We start from the raw sequence: 21,985 nt of genomic DNA on the forward strand, positions 1-21,985 counted from the left end.
TGAGTTCAATACATTTTTCTCCACCCGATGCTGGCCTATCTCAAAGACGGATGCCTTTGTTTTGGCAGGTCTTGCATCACTGTGCAGGACCAACCCAAGGATATGAAGATGTTTTCTCAAGCTCAAGGAAAAAGACTTGACAACTCCCTTTTTTTTTAAGAACAGAGTAGACTCCAGTGGCTAGCATAGCGCCACTGCTCTGACCACAGAGCAACATTTCTGAATGAGCCATGTCCTACTTCAGGCATCTACAAACAGCTGTAGTCTTTGAAACTTGTGTGTGTGTGTGTGTGTGTGTGTGTGTGTGTGTGTGTGTGTGTGTGTGTGTGTGTGTGTGTGTGTGTGTGTGTGTGTGTGTGTGTGTAAAGACCACACTGTTGGTTTCCAGCCCTCGCAGAAAGTTTGCTAGATGGGCTGGGTATACAAACAGTGCAGACCAAAGGGGGAAACAATGGTTCCTGTGCAATTAACTGTTCACAATAGTCCCCTGAAGTCCTGTTAGCAAGGCGGTTCACAGGCAGGCAGGAGTAAAGCAATACGCTGGCTCCTAACTCCTTTCTGAAATGCGAGAACAAAGAGGGCTTGTAGGGGGTGTTGGAAGCCACAGGCCAAACCACAGCAAGCTGCAGCTCTACTAGATCACCAGTCTGCAATTAAGACTGTTAACTGTGTGTGTGTGTGTTGAGTAGAGCCACTTTTCTAGGATGTCTTTTCTTCTTCTGTCTCACTCTCTCTCTCTCTCTTTAAGGCTGCAGCCAATAGCCAGGTAAGACTCATTAGTGGCAGTCTGGTCAAATCTATCAGCCTTTCTTTTTCATTACCTGTGTGTTAATCACTTGAGCCATCACTCTCTGCTCTCAGCCTGTGTCATTTAACAGCTCTCCCACCCAATCAAGCCCTAACTTAAAACTTTAAACGCAGACAAAGAAATACTCTATAGAAACAGATACATCAGTGCGGACAGGCGACGCAAGACCATTGAGCAGACAGCTCAATTACTTGGTAAAGAGCCTAGATGGCCAGGTTTATTGTTAGCTACACAGTTCTGCCACTTCATTTACTAACACTATGCTTATCATAGGCATAGGTTATTTAAATTTTGTAGGCTCCCATTTTTAGCGTTTTGTGTGTCTCAGTTTCAAACCTTTCTTCTGATCCAGATGTTTGCGTTTGCTGTTTTGGATGTGCAGTGTGCTGATCACCATCTTGTTATTTCTCTGCTGATGACAGGTGCTATATAGTAAAGGTTAATGAATGTTGAAAGCAGGAAGTGGTGCTACTGGCAGCACCAGGCGCAGCAACAGTTAAATCTGATAACATACAAAAACAGCTTGAGCTATATGGAGCATTCATAAGATGTTATTGGTTATTTGTCATGCTAATGCAGTAGATTTAATGTTGAAACCTACAGAGTTATTATTTTTAAAAACACAATGTTGCGTTGTTTAAAGCTTTGTTTTTCGGCCTCTCTCCAGAACTTCAGGATTATTTTGAAGCTGCATTAAGGCCGGGGAGAGGAGAGGCAGTTTGTAAATTGTTTTCCTGTGAAATGTGTGTGGTTGTCTGAAGCAGCAGGCAGTCATAATGATTTCCAAAGGGCCTCATCTGAGGGACCAGCCTGCTGAGTAGAGGACATCTCTGACTAATGAGCTGCTAAATATATCCCCCAGCCTCTCCTGTCTTCTGTTGCCATTGCTTCTGTTCTTTCATTAAGTCTTTTATTCATGTTTTTCTTTGCTTTCATTGCGTTTACTATGTACTTTTTATATGTCTCCTGAAAATCTTGCCAAAGTATAACATAATATTTTGATCGTTCTCTTTTAAATTTCTTCTTTTTCAAATGTCTTTTTCCCTCCTCTTTGATGTGTGTTTTTCACGCCCACTGAAACAGTGTGGGCCCATTTTTCGTTGCACCGTTAGTCAACAGCCTCATCCTGTTCAAACAAGTTCATCAGCTTACACATAAGGCACAGAGCATCCTACACACATGGTGAATTTGCCAATTGATTGAGACATCCAAGCAACCATGTCATGACGCTGGTACAGCATTGTGTCTTTTATGAACCTGTATGGAAGGGCTAATGGTGTTATCTTTATACAAGTTAAAGGCTTGCGGTTTATTCATTTAACCAGTTTTCTGTAGCTTTTACCATTTTCCCCTTGATATCACATGAGAATATTTAAAACTGAAAACAGAAAAAAATGCAGAAAAACAATATTGATTATAGCAGATAGCAGTCGTTTGCTAACCTTGGTGACAAATAAAGTTGCGTCTGTAAGTGCTTCACAATGAAGTTTTCTAGCAGTTGCTATGCTTTTAATGTGAAGCAGCAGCATTAAATGTTTGGCTTGCATTAGCACCACCTTAACACAACAATGACAGCTCCAAACCACAGAAATTCTTAGGTTAGACAGCAGCTACTAAAGAACTAAAAGCTGTATATAAGACTCACTTCTTTTGAACAGTGCTTTCTCTTTAGCTGCCTGGACGACCATCCGTTTATCACCACAACAGCTCAGCTGAGGGCGGCAACTGTCATGTTGGGACCGAAATGTTGCCGCCAGTCAGTGTGGTTATCTCCCGCTGGGCATGCACATTGAACAGAGTGGAACAGGGACATGCCTCAACATGCCACAGCTGTAGCAAGACATTGAACATGGGGCAATACCGTACTGCATCATCCACAAGCCCTAATCTGTTGAGTCAGCCCTTAGCTTACGTCAAACGTGTAGTTCTGTCTGACACAGACCAAAACTTCTACTAGTTTACTAAAAGAGGAAGATGTAGGTTCCTCAAACACAGTCTCTGACTGCAAAACTAAGTAAAACACTTGATCTGGCAGACTTGCTGATTATGAGCTGAGTGGAAAGGATGGGCTATACATGTACTATCTTGCTGCATTCATGTTGCTTGTTGTCATGGGTGGAGATGGTGTACAGCTGTTTCTCCTTAACTGACTGCATTTCAGCAGACATGGCTTCATCATCGCTGTCTTATTTTCAGGCCGCCTCTGCTTCAAAAGATGCAGGGGAAGAGAGAGAAGGATACTCCCCAACCCATGATTCTTAGTTCATCTTCCTCCTGAGGGAATTCAGAGCATATAGGTTGGATCAGAACAGCACCCCTGGAGCTATCAGGGGTTCAACACTTTCCTTCAGTATTGTGCATAGTTGCTGACTTGTAGGCTTTAGGTTGCTACTCACTTAAAGCATGGCCTCCCCAATTTCTGCACCACCCTTTCACACAGCCAGAATTCAGTTTCTACTGTGTAACATTCAATGTTTCATGTCTACCTCTGATTGGTTCCCTGTTTTTTTGTTTTGTTCCATCTAGTCCCTTTCCGTAAACTGTAACCAGTCCATTATGATGGAGTGTTGAGTTGTTTAGTGGCCAGTTGGCTTAGCTCCACTCTAATGCCCTCTGTCCTTATTACATCATCTGTATAAAGCAGCAGCCAAATGGCGACGGTCTTTGTACAGGCTACACTGGAGTCCATTTGGATAATTGTGTCAGGATTTATAAGAAGTGTGCATGTATGTCATATCTATGTGTATAGGTCTGTAGATTAAAAAAAAACAACTGTTATCAGAGTCCGAACACATTTTTAAATTGCTGGGTTAGTCTGACCAACGGCCAAAATAATCAAATTTACACTTAGAAATGTAGCAATATACGGTGTTTTTATTGTTGAATAACTGAAACATTTTTTTCCATGTTGATAGGCTAATCCTTTCAGCACTAAGTAACAGCTTTTTGAGACACGTTATCTTTAACAGCTTGTGTTTGTGTGGGCCGAAGCCATTGCTATTATGCGTAGATGTCTGTTGGGCTTGAGTCACAAATTTGATTAACTTACTTTGCACATTTTTAAAATCACTTGCGACATATTTGTTGACTTGAGACTCCTAAGTTACATTTATTTCATTATGTGTAAGTCAACAACTATATATTGTTTATTGTGCCGTGCTTACTTTCACACTCTCAGACGCTCACACAGCTATAAGTTACTGTTACCATTTGTAACATCACCTACATCATTTATGCTGGCAGCAGGCCCGTTTAGGCTTTGGATGACGATGATAATGATGATGATGATGATGATGATGATGATGATGGAGTGGATATCTATGTGTCCATCCACAATCTGTTCACTGTGTTGAAAGTCTAGCTGGTGATACAAACAGTACTTTGTGTCTTCCTCGTGGTGATAAACAGTAGTTTGTTGGTACCTCTCCCAGTGGACTTCCTACTGACAGCTAAATTATAGTCATTAAGTATTTTTTTCACTTTTGTCTACCACAATCTTTTGAATTCCCTAACTTTATACATTTAGTGTGTAAAGTTGACTCAACTTGAAGCTTTGTCAAACTTGCCTTGACATGGCTTGCTTGGCTTTTTTTTGAGGCTAAATGGATGGTTTTCCAGGAGGTGTTTTTATGTCTTGGGAATGTTTTGTGGCCTCTCCCAAATACAGAAAGCTAATGATGCTTATTTAGCATTTCTGCTCATTTCAGTAGAAATGGCGTAATAAAACCCGTGACTCGAGATGTCCTGATCAAGTTGTTTAGCCTCAGAGCCAAGTCATTTAGCATCTGTCTCGCTTGCTAATGCACGCTAGTGTGTGAATTCCCGGCTGCTGTTTTGTGTGGTCAACTGTTAATGTGCTCAAAGTTCTATCCATAAGGAACGGCAGTTGCTAAAACCCAGAGCAATCATGGATTTAAAAAAAACTTTTTTTAACATTGAGGCCAGGGGACTACAGATGAAAAATTGCTTTTTGGCTAATTATTGCATTTTTAACCTGCTAAAATCAAGTTTTAATAATTTGCACTGTCCTCTTCTTGAATAAACTGAATTGAATTGAATTCAAAAATGGATAAGGTTTTAAAGTGTATAGACGATACAATCTTTCAAAAAAATATGGGGATTGTTGCAACAATGTAAGCAGACTTGCAGTATCTGAACTTACTTTTTGCAAGTACGTCAGTCTCCCCTCCACTTAGTTTTAGTGTATTTTGAGGTGACAGAAATCTGCAATAACCTACACTTTCTACCAAACATGCAGTATGTGAGAACCAACTGTTAACAACAAATGACATTCCACTTCTCTCAGCGGAGCAGCCTGCATGTGTTAAGAGGTTATGCACTTGCTGCCATTTGCTCACCCTCTTGGTGACTTGCTAGAGCAGCTCTATCAAAGTTCAGTTGGACTGTATTAGGGCGACGGGGGCTGTAACAGTGAGTGCTTTGTTGAGTCATTGGAGATATAATACAAAGTGTGGGACACTGTCTCAGGTTTTGATGTTTTTTTCCCCCCAGCCTCTTTGTTACTTATAGAAATAAATCAGATCAAGAATCCTAAATCCTGTAAGAAGTCGTCCTGCTCTCTGCAGTATGGCTGCTCCAAATGAAGTAGCGTTTGTTCTAGAAGTTGGGTTGTGGTACTACAATCATATCAGCGCGCCAGCCCTGGTAAACAGGGTTGGAATTATCTCTCTGACTTTCACCTTCAACAAATGTTCCAGGCTCAGCACTCATAACTCTGCTGGCTGGCTGGCCCAGCCTGCTGAAACATGATCAGCCCACAGTTGCATTGACAGTTTTTTAGAAGGGGGTGGGGGGTTTGAACACATGCACGTGTGTGTAGGAGGGGTCTCACACACTCTTTTGTTTTTCCTCTGAAAGCTGAGAAGAAGGAATGTCTGCCTCCCAGCTGTCCTTAGCAGTGAGGGTGATAGAAGGGAGCTGGGGGAACTCACTGTTCGCCTTCGTTAACATCCTCCCATCTGTTACTCGAGGGCAGAGTGTGCGTGTATGCTTGTATCTTTGAGGTTAGAAAGAGGATCACACAATGGCGATACCCCCCCTCTGCCCTCACCCAGTTTTGCCTCTCATGCATATTTAACCCTTCAAATGCAAAGTTGTCTGTTGTCCTGTTTGGAGGCACGCTGCTTAAATCTGTCACTGTGACCCATCCCTCAGCGAGCGGGGACAATGGGGTGTAATAGCAGCACACGTGGCTTGCTAAAGGCATTGCAACAGCAGGGGAGGAATGGGTGGGGAGAGGGAGGATGGTTCTGTCTGTTTAGAGATTTCCTTCACCCTGGGTGTATGCAGTTTGTGTGTGTGATTCTGTGTGTTGCGGCTGCAGGAAGAGTGACGAGTGGACGGCTAAGTTCTCTGGAAATGCTCTTTTGGAACCATCAACCATTAGACATATTTCTTACTGGCAAAATTCCTGTTAAAAAATGATTTTTCTGTCAGTTCAAATAGGAAATAATTAACTACTAAATGTTTTGGCTCCAATAATATGAAACATGACATTAGGACAACCATTAAGGCAAGCATAGTAACATGACCTAAGAACAAGCATAGTAACATAAAACTGAAATAAAATATGATAAAAATATCAGATATTGGTAAAAATGATACTGGTGCATTGTGCTCTTCCACACACTGTAATAAAGTACCTGGCTGTGTGTGTTTCATGGCGGGTAAAGGCTTGTTGTGGAATTTCTTAATGCCTTCTAACCACTAGTACTTGTGTAAGTGCACTAGATATTTTTTGACATTTGGAAAATAATGGAACTGGCTGGATTGTAGCACAAGGTTTTACTGGCATGAGAGGGAGTGCCTACTTTGTTGTGTTTCTAAAGGGCGCACACGTTTCAAAAATGGACATTTTACTGTCTCCATGGTTCGTTTAGACTAACCTGACTTCAATGGCCTCTGATCTCTCTGTAGGAATTAACCCTCAAGTGGGTTAAGCCTCACGCTAAAACCATTTCTTAGCCCTGATGCAGGGAATGCTTTATTTTTTATTGATGGGGATAAATGTTCTGTTGTCAATTGTATGTTCATTTAAGCAACGACAACACAAAATACAATATTTTATGATATCAAAGAGACATTGTTTACTTCAAAGGCTGTGTCATTACATTATCTGTGTCACATAACAGTGATATAACCTGTATCCTGGGATTCATTCAAAACTTTGATTTGTTTGTTTGAAAATGTAATACAGAAATATGTTTTAAATACACCTGAAAGAGACAATCATCTTAATCACAATTATCTCTGAGACAATTAATTGTACAGCAACATTTAAAATTGTTAAAGCTCTACATGCTCTGCATGTATATTGTAGCTGTATACTGTATTTTATATGAAAATGAAAAAAAACTTTATATGCACATGTCTTTGCTGAGACAATCCTGAAGATCTAAAAGCAATTCAAAGTCAGATAATGAATGCCGTTAACACTCATCTGTCTTCTGCAGTTGTGTTGGACTGCCTCCAGCGCACCACAAAAGATCCTAACAGTGGCTGTTGGCTGGAGACTATTGTCGTAAACGCCCCCCCTAAGGCCTTCTTGTCCCCTGCTGCCTCCCACCCTGGGGTCATCTGTTTATCACCTTTGTCCTCTGCATTAACGCCATCTACTCCTGTTTACTGTAGAAATGACACTGTTGTCTTTTGGAACCAGTGTACAACAAGGACATTGGTACAATACAGGCATTGGTGGGCCTTTTTCCCTCCACACTGTTCTTCATCCTCCTCCTTCGCCACCTCCCCCCTTCGTCCGCAGTTAGGTCCCTCCACCCTCCCTCAGAGTCCCTGGAGATGGAACAGTGGCGCTTTTTTTTAGAAAAATAGGTTTCATGCTTTATGGCTTCAGCTTTGTTGTACATTCTTTCTACCCACAGTAATACAAGTACCACTTTAGAAGCTGTTTTTTTCACATTTTCTTTCCCACAACCTTTGCCCCTGTTCAACTAAATCTGCTTTAGATTTCTCTTTGAGTGAGTTCCCAGCTGTTATAGAAGAACAGAATGTGATAGCAGAAAGGAGTCGGACTGCGTGCATGTCAGTGTTACAACATGATGACTTCTCACTCGCCCACCTCAGAATATGACACTGCAAGTATGGCTCACTCAAACATTATGGGTCCTATGTTACAGATCCATTTCCCCCGACCCAGCGTACAGATTTATGTCACTTCATACTGTGTGAAGTGCATCTCACTGAGAGCTCGTCTCAGTTTGTTCATGTGTGAAAAAATTAAAGTGAGTGCAGCAACCACAGTACTCTTATACGTACCAAATCACATTTTGCAATTACACAATGACTCGCCAAATAGTTAATAGTTTCACTGGAATTGAAGCCAGATTAATGTAAAATATCAGTACAAAGCTTTAATTTTATCATTTTGTATTTTCTATTAGCAGTGTTTCCCCTATAATCGTATAAGCTTGGTGGGCCGCCAGGCCAATGGAAACCACCGCCAGACCAGAACTCTTTTTTTTTTTTTTTTATGCCAAAGATAGAGCCAAATATCCTTTTTGTTTCCCTTATATTTATTCTGCAGCTGGACACTGCCATGAACTGCAGTGCCGTATTGCCTTGAGTTACTGAATGAGGAAACTGCCTGCGGTTAGTATACGTCTGTAACACCAGGACAGTTGAGTGTGTTATCTAAACTGCTGAAGTCAATTGAACAGGTGAAGTGAAGATGAACGTTGTCGGTAATGTTCACCTACTGGTAATCCCCCCATGCCAGACCTATGTCCACAGCACTGATGGATTCTGTGTTTTTAGCTGACTTAGACCAGAGAATATTCTGTTAAAACAGATCCATATCGCTGCTTAAACGCTACATTGCTTGTCACTAAAGAAAGGGAGTAAAATGTGAATACGTTTTAAAAAGTGACATATTTATGCCGATGTAAAGCGTTATTCATGTGCATTTTGAAAAATGACTGAATATTTAAAGAACCTGAACGAAATTTGGTGCGGTCATAAGTAAAGTTGCTAAGAGGTTCTGAAAAGTCACTGAATCTAGTGAGAAAGTTGCAAAATTGGCAACATGGTCCACAGCCATAGACAGTCAAAGAAATGGACCAACAGATCCCATTTCTCTTGACGGAGACCAGAGAAGTCTATTAGAAGCTCTTTTCTGGTGAGTGCTGAGCGTTACTGCGCAGCCTCCAACTGAGCTTGACGACGTAGATGTGACGTGGGCAACCTGTCTGAAAGTTGTAAGTCTTCTGGTAGCTGTGCCAAGAGAAATCTCAATCATTCCCAATCTTGCAGAGATGGAGAGTGTAGGCAAATGATAGGAGATAACATAGACACACGCGCTTAGCCCCGTGTCCTCAACGTTAAAGCTGCATTGCTTCCTTTTTCTCAAACTACGGGACGTGCTGAGGCCCAAATCACAGAACACATGTGTGTCAAAACAATTACTGGCATTAAAAGGAATTTGCTTTAACTTATTATAAGTGGGTTAACTTTGACAACCCTACATCAAATGTCTTGTTTTGGTCGCCCAACATTCCAAAACCAAATATATTTAGCTTAATATCATAATATTGAAGCTATTGAATTAAACCACAGTCCTAAACCAGTGAATCTTATAGAAAAAAAAAGTGTCTATGAAAACTGTTGCAGATTAATATGCTACTGTACTTCCTTTGTTGCATGCTATAGCCGTCTCCATTCATCCCTCCATTTCTGGTCCTCAACTTCACAGTCAGCTGTCCAAAAAAGCAACTACTTTCCCTCAATGTCAGAAATGAGTTGGGAGCCCTCCCATTCTTCCCAACACTACCCCAGTGTGTACTGCACTCTAATAACAACAGCTCGGCTGAAAATCCCATGGATTAGCGGGAGAGACGGGGGAACGTGGCAAAAAACAAAAACACCCTCAGCCCAAAAATGACAGAAATAACAGAGGACAGGGCCAGAGGCTAACAAAGGAACAAAAACATATTTACCAGGCCAAAGAGAGCATCATCATCCTCTGGGTCTTTAGCATAATCCCCCCCCCCCCCCCCCCCCCCCCCCCCCCCCCCCCTTTAGCATACACACACACACACACACACACACCCACACACACACCCACACACACACACACACACACACACACACACACAAAAACACAAATTCCCCTGCTTCTTCTTGACACACTTGAGCATACACACTGGAAATCCCAACCTCTTTTATGGCCTATTGTTCTATAGAGCAATCAAACAGCTGGCTGCAGAAGCCATCAGTATCTGATCTGCTTTAGAGCGCTCCCAGATTGTAAAAGAGGATAATTAGAATTTTAATTTGCCTGAGCAGAGGGGGCTAAAACCCTTGTCCCCCGTGTTTTCCTCAATCCACGCTCCTTGCAGCTTTTAACGGGCGAGTGCCATTGGTAACAGATGGGTAAAGGGAGGTATTCACAGCTAGGCAGACACTTCAGAGCAAGGCAGGGGATTTTAACGCCCCCCACAGCTTCCAGAGTCTCCTCCTCCGGCACAGCCTTAAGACGCTGGATGTTGGGATTAGCAATCAGCACCTTGGGCGCTCTGTCCTGGCCCAGTCTTCCCCCCTACATGAAGTGTTTCTCCAAGCTCTTTGACCAGTTTACAGTTGTGTGCCCAAAAGATTCCTAATAGTTTTCCCCTTTTATACGTCCACTTTATTTCACTCAACATGGCAAAAGCCGAAGCTCAAGGACTTTTTAAACACAAATGCACTTAACCTTTCTTTCATTTTGGAATTCATTAAGTATGTTTTTTGCTTATTTGCCTTTTCCATTTGCTTTCACAAGGCCCTTTTTGTTTTAGTCATTTTATTTTCAACATTTCTCTTGAGCAAACTCTTCAGACCACTGGGTGAACAGCTTGTGTTTAACCGTGAGTCATTCCCTTCCTCATGAGCAAAAAACATGGTGTGCTGAAATCCATTCTGGCATTGCTTAGTACTTTAATCAGTATTTTTTTCCCCCCTCTGCCTCTGTGTGTGTTTTCAAAGCCAAAACTCAATCTGGGCTGAGAGGGCGATGGGAAAGAGGGAGACAGCAAGGTTATTAATCTTAACCACTCTACCATCTCTGGATACTGAACCAGCATTCATTCTTTCCTTTACCAGAGTCTCTCTGCTTGTTTTAACCCAACCCACAGTGCGGTATGTACTGTAGCTGACGGCTGCCTCCTTTTCCCATTGTTGTTGTACAGAGCCTGAACTATTGGTTGACCTGCCACGACATGTCTCTTTTTGGCTTGTAATTGCTCAGGGCCACAGTGCTCCATGATGCTGACGTTTTTCTGTGCTCTCTTCCTTTCTTTCTTCCCTCAATCCCACCTCTTTTTCCGCCTGTGTATCCAATGATGACTGCCTTTTCCCATAAGTATTTTTCAATCTTTGTCGTTACTTCTTAGTCCCCTCGATGCTTTTTTACCTCACCTTCAACTTCCCTGGTAACATGAAAAAAGAAGTGTCCGTTTTTTGTTGTTGAATATATTCATATATTTGTCTCACTTTTATGTTCTACGGTAGACGTTGACCTTTTTGACACGTGTATTTCTCTTGGGAGAGTGATTTTAAATCAAAATTCTACACTGCTTCAATTTTAAGAAACACTTTCTTTGACATTTTCTTTTTATCTTAACATACTTTGTGTTAATTTACTTTTTTCAAGCTGAAATGGGACAGGTATGATTATGGCTGGATTGTAGCACAAGGTTTTACAGGCATGAAAGGGAGAGCCTACTTTGTTGTGTGTCTAAAGGGAGCACACGTTTCAAAAATGGACATTTTACTGTCTTCATGGTTCGTTTAGACTGACTTGACTTCAATGGCCTCTGATCTCTCTGTAGGAATTAACCCTCGAGTGGGTTAAGCCTCACACTAAAACCATTTGTTGGCAGTGATGCAGGGAATGCTTTATTTTTTATTGATGAGGATAAAATGTCAATTTTATGTTCATTAAAGCAACAACAACAAAAATACAATATTTTATGATATTAAAGATTGTTTACTTCATAGGCTGTGTTATTACATTATCTGTGTCACATAACGCTGATATAACCTGTATCCTGGGATTTATTCAAAACTTAAAAGTAATAAATAAATATTTTTGAAATACACCTGAAAGAGACAATCATGGCGTTCACCACAATTATCTCTGAGACAATTAATTGTACAGCAACATTTGAGTAGCTGTATACGTTTTTTACGAAAATGAAAAATTATTATTGTTATATGAACATGTCTTTTTTGAGACAATCCTGCAGATCAAAAAGCAATTCAAAGTCAGATAATGAATGCTGTTAACACTCATCTGTCTTCTGCAGTTGTGTTGGACTGCCTCCAGCGCACCACAAAAGATCCTAACAGTGGCTGTTGGCTGGAGACTATTGTCGTAAACGCCCCCCCTAAGGCCTTCTTGTCCCCTGCTGCCTCCCACCCTGGGGTCATTCGTTTCACCTTTACCCCCTCCATTAACACCGTCTACTCCTCAGAGAGCCTTTAATGGCCGTTTCCAACTGGTATTAACATCCGTTCAGAGTGATCCGATCACAAGTACAAGTTACGTCATTTGCGTTTGCTTATACCTGTAGGCTGGTTGTGTGTGTACATTTCAGTTGTTCCTCTCACAATAATCACACATCAGAAATGTGCAATGGCTAATAAAGACAGCTGCTGTCAAACAGCCTGTCTGTGGTTTGAAATAAGTATGACTAGGGTCGCCGGGATCTGAGCAGGAGAGAAATATGTTTTTAATAGTCTGTGTGTTCAGCTCTCAGTGCGTTTGTTGCTTCTGACTGAATCTCTGTGGTTTGAAGTATAGTTTAGTTTTTACTGTATTTTACCGTTTCACGTTTGATTCTAGAAGTCATGTTAAGTTACTGCTGATGAAAACACATTTCCGGATTTTGCTGCTTCATAATAAAAGCTTTTAAATAACAAAACAAGTGGACTTTTATTCTGAAGATGTTTTTAGGAAATGAAACCTCTCCACAGCTCCTGGTTTGACCCTCTCACTCCTATATTAAACAAACCTTAAGCTGTTAAATGTCAAAACATTACGTTGGTCTACAAGTCTGGCTCTCTACAAACTACCGATAAACCACTAAACTACACTTAGTACAACTATTGTTTTACAGGGATAGCGCAGCATAATTTAAATCAAAATGATTTCAACATTTTTTGTTAAACTAGTACAGTGCCTGTTGAAAATGTGCCTGTGCAAAATATTTAGTAATGAAAACAACAATAAGTTGAAGCCCCCTTATAGAGAAAGATAGAGCTTGAATAGGCTTGCAATATCCTCAGTAGTAGTTGTATACCTGTTGTAAGCAGTGTCAGCACTTCATGAGCAAACACACTAAATCCGTCCCTGGCTGTAACACACCCTTTGGTTTCATACGACTTAGTCCTATGTGTGTCTTTGTGTGTGTGTGTGTGTGTGTTGTGTAGGCCCTTGCACATTTGAGTGTTTGCTTTTAATCTTGTGCTGCCAGCTTAGAGCAACATTTCTTCCCGGAGATTAGAGGATGTTAGAGGCACTGCTGTGGAAATAGTCTCTCGTTCAATCTCTAAACATACACCGAGACAAAGACACATTTGCACTGTTGGTGTGTTTGTTTATATCAAGCATTAACAAGACCCTGCAACAGACCATGGATAATATGATTTTATAAATACTCAGACCGTGGATTAAATAATGAGCCAAATGGTCATCCGTGTTGATGGCGTTAATATGTTGTTAATATGTTCATTATTGTGGGGGTGTTTTAAATGTACTTATGTTTTGGCCTTGTTACAGAGAAAAATCTCTGCACATATACTTCCATTTGATAAATAAGATGATAAGATAAGATGTACAGATAAAAGAGATGTAATTTGTACTGACTGGCCCAAATGGGTTTTTCAGTATTAGGAGTTAGCATTGAAAAACATTCCCAGTGAAGGCAAACCCAAAATCTTGCATAACCACTTTACAGATGAACCAGATTAGTATTAATATAATCGGTGTGTTTGTTGGTCATTCTTAAAGTTCAGTAATGCTGAAAGCAAAGTCAGCGTCCTGCTGTCGTGTCTCAGTTTACACAGGTGTTAATGTTTTGTCAGATCTGCTGGATTTAGATGGCGTGTGTGTGCGTTGTGTGTGTATAGTGTTGTGCGTGTGTATACAGTGTTGAAGTTGTTGGAGTGCAGTACTGCAGCGCATTCAGATAAGGAGCTTGCGTGACACTGCAACAACATAGATGGAATGTGGGAGGGTGGATCAAAGCACAATTAACTTTAGGTCTTCTGCCTCATCCTGTCTTTATTGGCTGGCTTAAAGCGTCAAGTGTGTCATTAGAGCCAAGAAAATGAGCCTCGCTGAAGATCCTTCTCTCAACACTGGACAGATAGACCCAATACTGGGATGAAGACAGTTTAATGACTTGGAGATAATCGAGAGAAATGACATCTATATAAAGCTCCTTGTGACATTTTAAAACCACTTCAAATTTTAAAGGCACTTCAGGTATTCTCTGTACTGCACAGCATGCCTGTCTCTACCTAACTTGTCATGTTGATAGATACAGTGTTTCTCCCTTAACTGTATAATAATGCAGGCTAGTTTCAAGTAACAATACCTCAGAGTTTTAATTATCAGCCCAACCTGTCAACTTGACAGTTTCTCTGTGGTTTAACCCAGTGGCAGCTGCCTGCAGCGGAGACCAGCAGACAGTTTATGTCAGCCAAATGATAGTACAGCACAATATTTCAGCAGCTCTGCATTAATGTTACACTAAAATGATCAAATCTCTATTAGATTGTGATGGAGCCAGCCATAACAACCACCAATAGTGATTATTGTGATAATCGTAAATACTGTTTATTTTACATAATAATGGTACATTATTCATCAAAGAACCAGGCCACTTGTGAGACAAAATGTCCTTGTTCCCCCAACAGGCCTGTAATACATTTAAATCCCTGCATCAATTGAAAATCACAATTTTACATTTGTTGTTTAAAGGCAGTTTCTAACTCTACTAAGTTTACTTACGTGCTTTATAATTACAGTGCTACCTTACATTACTAAGAACTATACATAAGGAGTAAATGGTCAATAAGTCCACCCTCAAGGACGAAGCTTCATATCTTACTCATGTCACTTGTTTCTGTGTCTTTAGATTGTGCACGGCCACCCGGCGTGCAGCACGGAGACTTGCTGAACCAGACCGAAGCCAACCGGGGCTCTTTTCCCCCGGGAACCCTGCTGGCTTATGGCTGCGAGACTGGCTACACTGCAGATGGAACCACCACCATCATTTGTACCAGCTCTGGAGCCTGGTCCCATCAACCTCCACTCTGTATCAGAAGCAGCGGTGAGCCAGACTCAAAATGACATACATGTGACAAAGCACACAAAAAGTACACATCGTTTAGTGCACTTTTTGTTTTGGGGGTTTTTGTTTTTCAGTTTTTTAAAAAAGGTCAATCTTGGCTGAGTATACTCACAAGCTCAGTTATTATAACTGGAATGATTGATTTTCAGTGGCTTTTATGCTACTAGAAACATTTCATAGTCAAGTTTATGGAATTTTATGTTTTTTGTAAACTTCTGTGGTTGAGCAAGTGCCCTCAATACAGGAGTGCATCAAAACTGAAATATTGAATCTGTTCAATATCACACAGTATCACAACATCAATAGGGAGAATTGTCCTTGAGAGACAGCAGGGAACACTGGGGAATTTCACCCAAAATATGAGCATTAAAACCACAAGACTCAAACCTGACCACAGGTAGAAATAACAGACATTTTCGGTTCACAACAACGGCCACGATTGTGAAAATCTCTATCGCCTCGTCTCTTCCCAGTGTGTTCGCCCCCCACTGAGCCAGAGAACGGGGGCTACCGCTGTCACCCGTCTCCCTGCCACCGGCTCACCCAGAAGACCGTCATTGAGTACTTCTGTGACGAGGGCTACGCTCTGAAGGGAGACTACAAGTTCCTCACCTGTCAGAACGGCGAGTGGGACGGTCCTATGCAGATTAGCTGCCGACTCACACAAGGTCTGTTACCTCAGCTAACTTTTACCCTTATGTATTATATCACACATGTAATGTATGTGTGTGTTTGTGTGTGTGTGTGTGATAAATATACATATATATGTTTACACACACACACACACACACACACACACACACCATGCAGACAATGTAAATCTGTGAACCACATTTGCACTTCCTTATTGTCTCTTCTTGTGCCCCTCAGACAAGGAGCCGAGCTCTCCTCTGGGGATACCTACTCTGTCTATTGTGGCATCCACAGCTAGTTCTGTGGCTCTCATCCTCCTATTAGTGGTGCTGTTTGTTCTTGTACAGCCAAAACTCAAGTCCTTCCATCACAGCAGGTAAGATACACACACATTACTATAGTCTCACCCCAAATTCTGTATATGCCAAATTTTAATTTCACCATATTTGGATTCTAACTCCACACTCTAAATTTCATTAGATATGAAGAAATGATCTGTGAGTAAAGTATAATAACTGCTCCCCTGTGAGAACTGTGCTGACACAATTGTTCTCTACCTCATGCCAACAGTTATTAGTACCTTCATAAACTGCTGTTTAAGTATGACTCTAGTTTCTTCCATCCCAGGTCTTATTTTGCTTGCTTTAGCTAATCAGTTATGTAATAATATGTAATTTTGAATAAGATTTCCATGCAATGCAAATCATAGTTATATTCACTCTCAGCATGTTCTTATTTCATTTCCTTACTGTCTGTCTGCAATATATTTGAAGTGTAAAAAGTTTTGAGTTGCATGACATTCAGGCTGTTAAATGGCTGATCTAGACCATTGCATAGAGTATTTTCAACAAAAAGGATACAGATGTCCTGCCTGCTAAACATCTCGGATCCTCTGACTTACTGTAATGGACTCCATTGTGAAGTTGTTTTGAGAGAAGTTGACACTTCCCCAGACAACATGGAAAAGAAATAGCTCAATGAATTATTGTCATATTCTTTGAGACTACATTTCCCATTTTTGTCATAAAGAGAATGTTTATGTCACACTTGACCTTTCAACCTTTTTTTGTGCATTTTGTTTTCTTCTCTTTACTGAAAAAGGCGAACATATTGGAAAGGATTTTTTTTATCAGCCTTTTGCTTGTTACCCAACCTGTTGTTGCCAGAAACTCTTTAGAGCTCTTTAGTTGTGTTTGCTTTAGAAGATCACTGCCCTTGTTTTTATAGCCTGTGCTGTAAAGGCACAACCAATAAAGTGACACAGCGTAATTTGCCATCATTCTTTCCATGGACACACCTTTTATTCTTGGAACTAGTCCTCGTAAGATGCACCAGACCTGGCAACTAGTTTATCAAGTTGGCGTTTCCTAAATTCTTGAGAAATGAAAGTCAAAGTTTGAAAATCATAGTTAATCCCATCACAGTCACTAATCGCCTCTTTGATAAAAAGGCCACAGTGGTGTGATCTAATGCTCATTGGCACACTTGCTGTTTGTGTTGCGTCCCTGAGGGCTTAGTGCAGCCTGCTATAAAGGGATCGCACAGGCAATCCAAATCACCTGCTCTCAGAGCTTCTGCCGCAGCACGCAACGCAAATGACAGGCCTACCAACCTGAGCCTGGTGTGGTGATCTACCTCGTCTTTCTCTCATCTCACTTTTTTCTTCTGTCCATCAGGAGGGAGCAGGGCGTCTCAGGCCAGTCCAGCTCCATCATGGTTGAGGGCGTCCAGGTGGCACTGCCCTCCTATGAAGAAGCTGTTTATGGAAACGGTGGACCTTGTGGTGGTTCTGGCCCTCCTCCTTCCCCACCACCCCCTCCGGCTCCTCCAGAGTCTCGAGTCCCCATCGTGCTCTCCGAGGGTCTTCCTCAGGGAGCCACGGGAGGCCAAGGCCCCAGCAGAACGCGCCACCACAGAGACTTAGACTTCTGTCTCCCATCCACATCCGCCTCGTCATCCTTCTCCTCGCGGCGTCATGCAGAGACAGTGCTGGTTCATCAGGCCCCCTCTTCCTCCTCCTCTTCATCATCATGGGCTAGAGAGCACCCTGGGGGTGCATGTGCGGGGCCCCTACCTCTCCGTAGAGACTCTGAGAGCAGCGACCAGCACAGTCTGATTTCTGTCACCTCTACAGATGACTTCTCTGATGGTAAAAGGAATTTCACCCATTTGCCTTTTCATTTCCATATTGCATAACAACATAGCAGACCGATATGGCAGCATAAATATATGTAATTTTCTTTTCTTCATAAACACATAACAAACACCATTTTTTTTGTAGGAATCCCTGAAATATTTTTAAGCATGGTATGTTCTAAGCAGAATAGTGAAGTTTACAGTGGTGGACACAATAATCTCAGCCACATCTTTGGTATTTCCGTACTGCAATTTCATATTACTTTACATACAGTATGCACTACGCAGTGAGCAAATATCTGCCGATTTTTATTTAGCTCAGAGAACAAGTAACAACCTTTTACTCATTTGCCAAGGACTAGTATAGAAACCTAGACGATACATTTCATTGGCCTACATAATCAACACATTTTAATATAAATGTCAGCCGATTTTCAATGTTATGTATTGTGTAGACTCAGGAACTGCTTGACACATTTAGTAAACAGCCTACTCAAAATTAGGTTTATAAAATAACTTTCTGAATAAAATAACCCAACACGTTTAAATGATGAACAATGCAAGATGTTTTAGTGTTTTTTTCTTGAGAATAGTGTTATAAATATCCAATTAGGAGTCTGTTTAGTACAACCTATTGTGTTATAGGCTAAGATCTTAATCAGAAAATGTGTTAGGTTAGGTTTCTTTATTAGTACCTTGGAGTACCTTTGTTGTGAAGACAGGGTACAGCAGTCCAAGTAGAAAAACAACAACCAACAACAACATCATCATAAAACAGTACTGTACAACAGCTGTGGGGAAAAAATATGACAATTGGCCAAAATAGACTTCTCATGACGTAAACATACATGCAATCCAGTTACACTTTTTTGGTGAATGGAGTTGTTTTTGGTGAATGGAAAGGAGTGTAATGGATTGAATGACTGTGTGGTGGCTAAGTAGTGCTCTGGTCTAATTTGCATGTTCTGTTCCCCTGCAGATATTCCCCTTCTGAAGGAAGCATGAAGCCTCCCAGTCTGCTATCAGCCTCAGCAGCAGAGCCTTTACTTCCCTATCTCTCACTGCTGACCTGGACTCACTGTGGCTGTCAACCTACTTTCCCAAAGCTCCCCTGAGCAGCCAGCAGAGAAAAGACTAGAACTACACCCCATTCCCCATGCAACCTCTTCTGCCATTGCGACCCGCGCAGGGCAAAGCCACAATAACCAATACTGGCAATGATGTAACACCACTTGACCCAGCTACTTGATCAAACTGAAGACAAGCCTGTAAAACAAAGTGGTGCCAGCTCAACATAAATTCTGTAGATCCTATGTATATGTAAAACATACATGCTGAGTCATGGTTGTGTACCATAGGCTATGTTTTACCGTACACTTGCCTCCTACCAGGTGTAGTTCCTCTATATAAACAGTGCTCATAGAGGCTTCATCAGAGAAGGCTACAGCAATCGAGACACATCAACTTTTTGGGATTACTGTGGATAAAAAGAAGAAGAAAAAATGTGTGATGTTTGCTCCTAACGCTGTGGCGCACAGAATCGTCTTCCCGCTGTACTTGAAAATTTTGTGAGTGACGGCTGGTTTTTTTGCAGCCCGCTTTGTGAATGCTGCATGTTGTTTTGAGTTATTGCTGTCACAGCCCGGTGGCCCACTCTGAATGAAGCATGAAGCCGCCTCTGTCTCTCTGTTTCTCTCTCAATCTAGTTGTCTGTGTATCCAGGTGGTGTCTAGAATATGGATTAGTGGGATTGAGAACCACTTCACAAGAGCTAAAAGCAGAGTGCAGAGTTTTACCAAGCACCATATCACAGCTATAAAAAAAAAAAACCTGCTTCTTTCTGTTCTGTTGCCAGCTGCACCCAGTATCTGGAAGATGCTCTTTCTGTCGCATGAGTGGGATTGATTGGTATTTTGGTTTCAAGACTGTGCTATGCATCTTACTTGTAGGAGAGGGAAGGTGAGGGAGACATGTAATGTCACAATTTGTCTAAAAGCTGAGGAGAGGGTTTTCTTTTAACATGGCTAAACTATAAGATTTTCTACCCACTGTATTTATTGGTGTGTGGCCCAGTTTACTTTTAGTTTGTGTGTGTGTGTGTGTGTGTGTGTGTGTGTGTGTGTGTGTGTGTGTGTGTGTGTGTGTGTGTGTGTGTGTGTGTGTGTGTGTGTGTGTGTGTGTGTGTGTGTGTGTGTGTGTGTGCTAGGCAGGAGAGGAGGCCTCAATACAGCCATTTCCTGATTTTCCTCTCTTCATATCAGAGACTTTCACCATAGGAAAAATTCCCACCCAGCATTGAATAAGTCACTTGAACAAACCAGCGTCCCTTCAGGCAATGAATCTACTACACAATGTGTGTATTATTTATCTACTCTCAAGTTAAAATATTTATCATTTTCTGCTGAATGGCTGGAAGTCCCCTTGGTGGAACTGGCACTCGCTCACCTTTACACTGAACCGAAGACTTGTGTGCATTATTGACACAACTGCAACTGGTTGCAGTGAAATGCTCCCCGCGCCACATACACAAACTCACCCTCCTAACGCCAAACGCCAAATTATTTTTAAAATTACACCTTTAATAATAGGACAGCTCAGACATGAAAGGGGAAGACATGCAGGAAACCAACATAGCACAGGAATTAAACCATGGACCTTTGAGGAATTAACCTCAATATATGTGTGCCTGCGCTACCAACTGAGCTAACTGGCGACGCCAAGTGCAAATTTAAGAGAGAATCATATTATTTTGTTAGAAATCTTACTCTGTTTTCATTGCTAGTTGAAAAGCTTTGGTGGTTGATCTGGTCACCTTGGAAACAGCATGACTCTGAGGGATCCTGAGAATTACTTTTCAAGCTTAACTGCTCAGTAAAAAAAATAACCAGAACACCCCGTCTCCATTTTATTTGGCATTTGTAGCTGTCTGTCATTGTCAATGGCCACATTATTAATGCAAACAGAATGTTGCCTTAGACTTGTACATTTTCTTTTCTTCTTTTTTTATATAATCCTAAGCCTCTGCGTTGGTTGCTTTACAGTTGTGCAACATATTCGGTTTCCCCAATGGCCTTACTTAGTTCTTTTCTATTCTATGCATAAAACTGTCTTTGTGTATTTAGCATTGAGTTTACTTTTATTGTGGACACAACTAAACGAATGTCCTTTCCTCTCTGTCCTCCCCTGGCTTAACAGCTGCTGTGATGATGATGACGATGATGATCAACCTAAGAGTACCTATATTTCACTATTCCGTTGCTTCTCTTTTGCTACAAGGCATTAAAATATAATGGTATAATGGGAAAAAAAATACTGAAATCTACTTCACGTTCAGAAGCACTGTTGTACGGTGTTGCGTCCCTGAAAAGAACAGGTAAAATAAATACACATCGTGATTTTTAGTTTCAAATGCTTTGAGTTTTGGTTCTTCTCTGTACATGGCAGTGGGTGTGAAGATAGTAATTTAATATTTGTATAAAGTTTAATTTAATTTTACAGTGTGTATATAACTTTCTAATTAAAGCTTTCTTTTGAATGTGGAAGGTGATGTGTCATTATTTTACTACATGTGTCATTACGTTACTTTGTAAAATGATGATAATCTAACTGACAAAGTACACATTTTTAGACTGAAAGTTAAGGACAATTTCAATACATAGAAGAATATGATTACATTTTCCTTTGGATTAGATCCTGGAAGATCTGATCCTTCAATGAAATCCTGCTTCTGTTTAATATCAGCTGGAATGAATTCACTAGCATACTTCCTGGCACCTTTTAACCAGTAATCATTGTAATGTAACCATTAGTCACATTATAGTACCTCATGATACTCTTAGCAGCTATGGCAGGGGTCTTCAACGTGTTTATGCCAAGAACCCCTTAACTGAAAAAGAGACGGAGCAGGGACCCCCATCGCAAAATAATGTATTACATTGTGTAAAAATTAAGTTGCATATTAAACTGGGTCTACTCTAACATATACTATGGCCTAAAGTCTTTATAAATACATTTTGGCATAGAATACTAAGCTATT

At 41.1% G+C, this 21,985-nt stretch overlaps 1 protein-coding gene and 1 long non-coding RNA gene across 2 annotated transcripts in view; one reads left to right on the forward strand and one right to left on the reverse strand.

Annotated features, from left to right (window-relative positions):
* Positions 1 to 19,138, forward strand: part of susd6 (sushi domain containing 6) — a 31,037-nt gene extending 11,899 nt beyond the window's left edge. Inside the window, exons 3-7 of the mRNA XM_034900642.1 lie at positions 14,965 to 15,159; positions 15,654 to 15,848; positions 16,051 to 16,189; positions 17,490 to 17,962; positions 18,929 to 19,138. Of these exons, the coding sequence (XP_034756533.1) occupies positions 14,965 to 15,159; positions 15,654 to 15,848; positions 16,051 to 16,189; positions 17,490 to 17,962; positions 18,929 to 18,954 (1,028 nt within the window). The 3' untranslated portion in view covers positions 18,955 to 19,138. The remainder of the gene's footprint in view (positions 1 to 14,964; positions 15,160 to 15,653; positions 15,849 to 16,050; positions 16,190 to 17,489; positions 17,963 to 18,928) is intronic.
* LOC117961763 lies at positions 474 to 20,475 on the reverse strand. The gene is made up of 3 exons (XR_004660484.1): positions 20,215 to 20,475; positions 4,833 to 4,836; positions 474 to 487 (listed from the first exon to the last, which is right to left on the reverse strand). It is a non-coding gene; the product is annotated as an uncharacterized LOC117961763 (long non-coding RNA).
* Between the last annotated feature and the right edge of the window lie 1,510 nt (positions 20,476 to 21,985).

The sequence above is a fragment of the Etheostoma cragini genome, chromosome 18, assembly GCF_013103735.1.
Source record: "Etheostoma cragini isolate CJK2018 chromosome 18, CSU_Ecrag_1.0, whole genome shotgun sequence".
NCBI classification, from domain to species: domain Eukaryota; kingdom Metazoa; phylum Chordata; class Actinopteri; order Perciformes; family Percidae; genus Etheostoma; species Etheostoma cragini.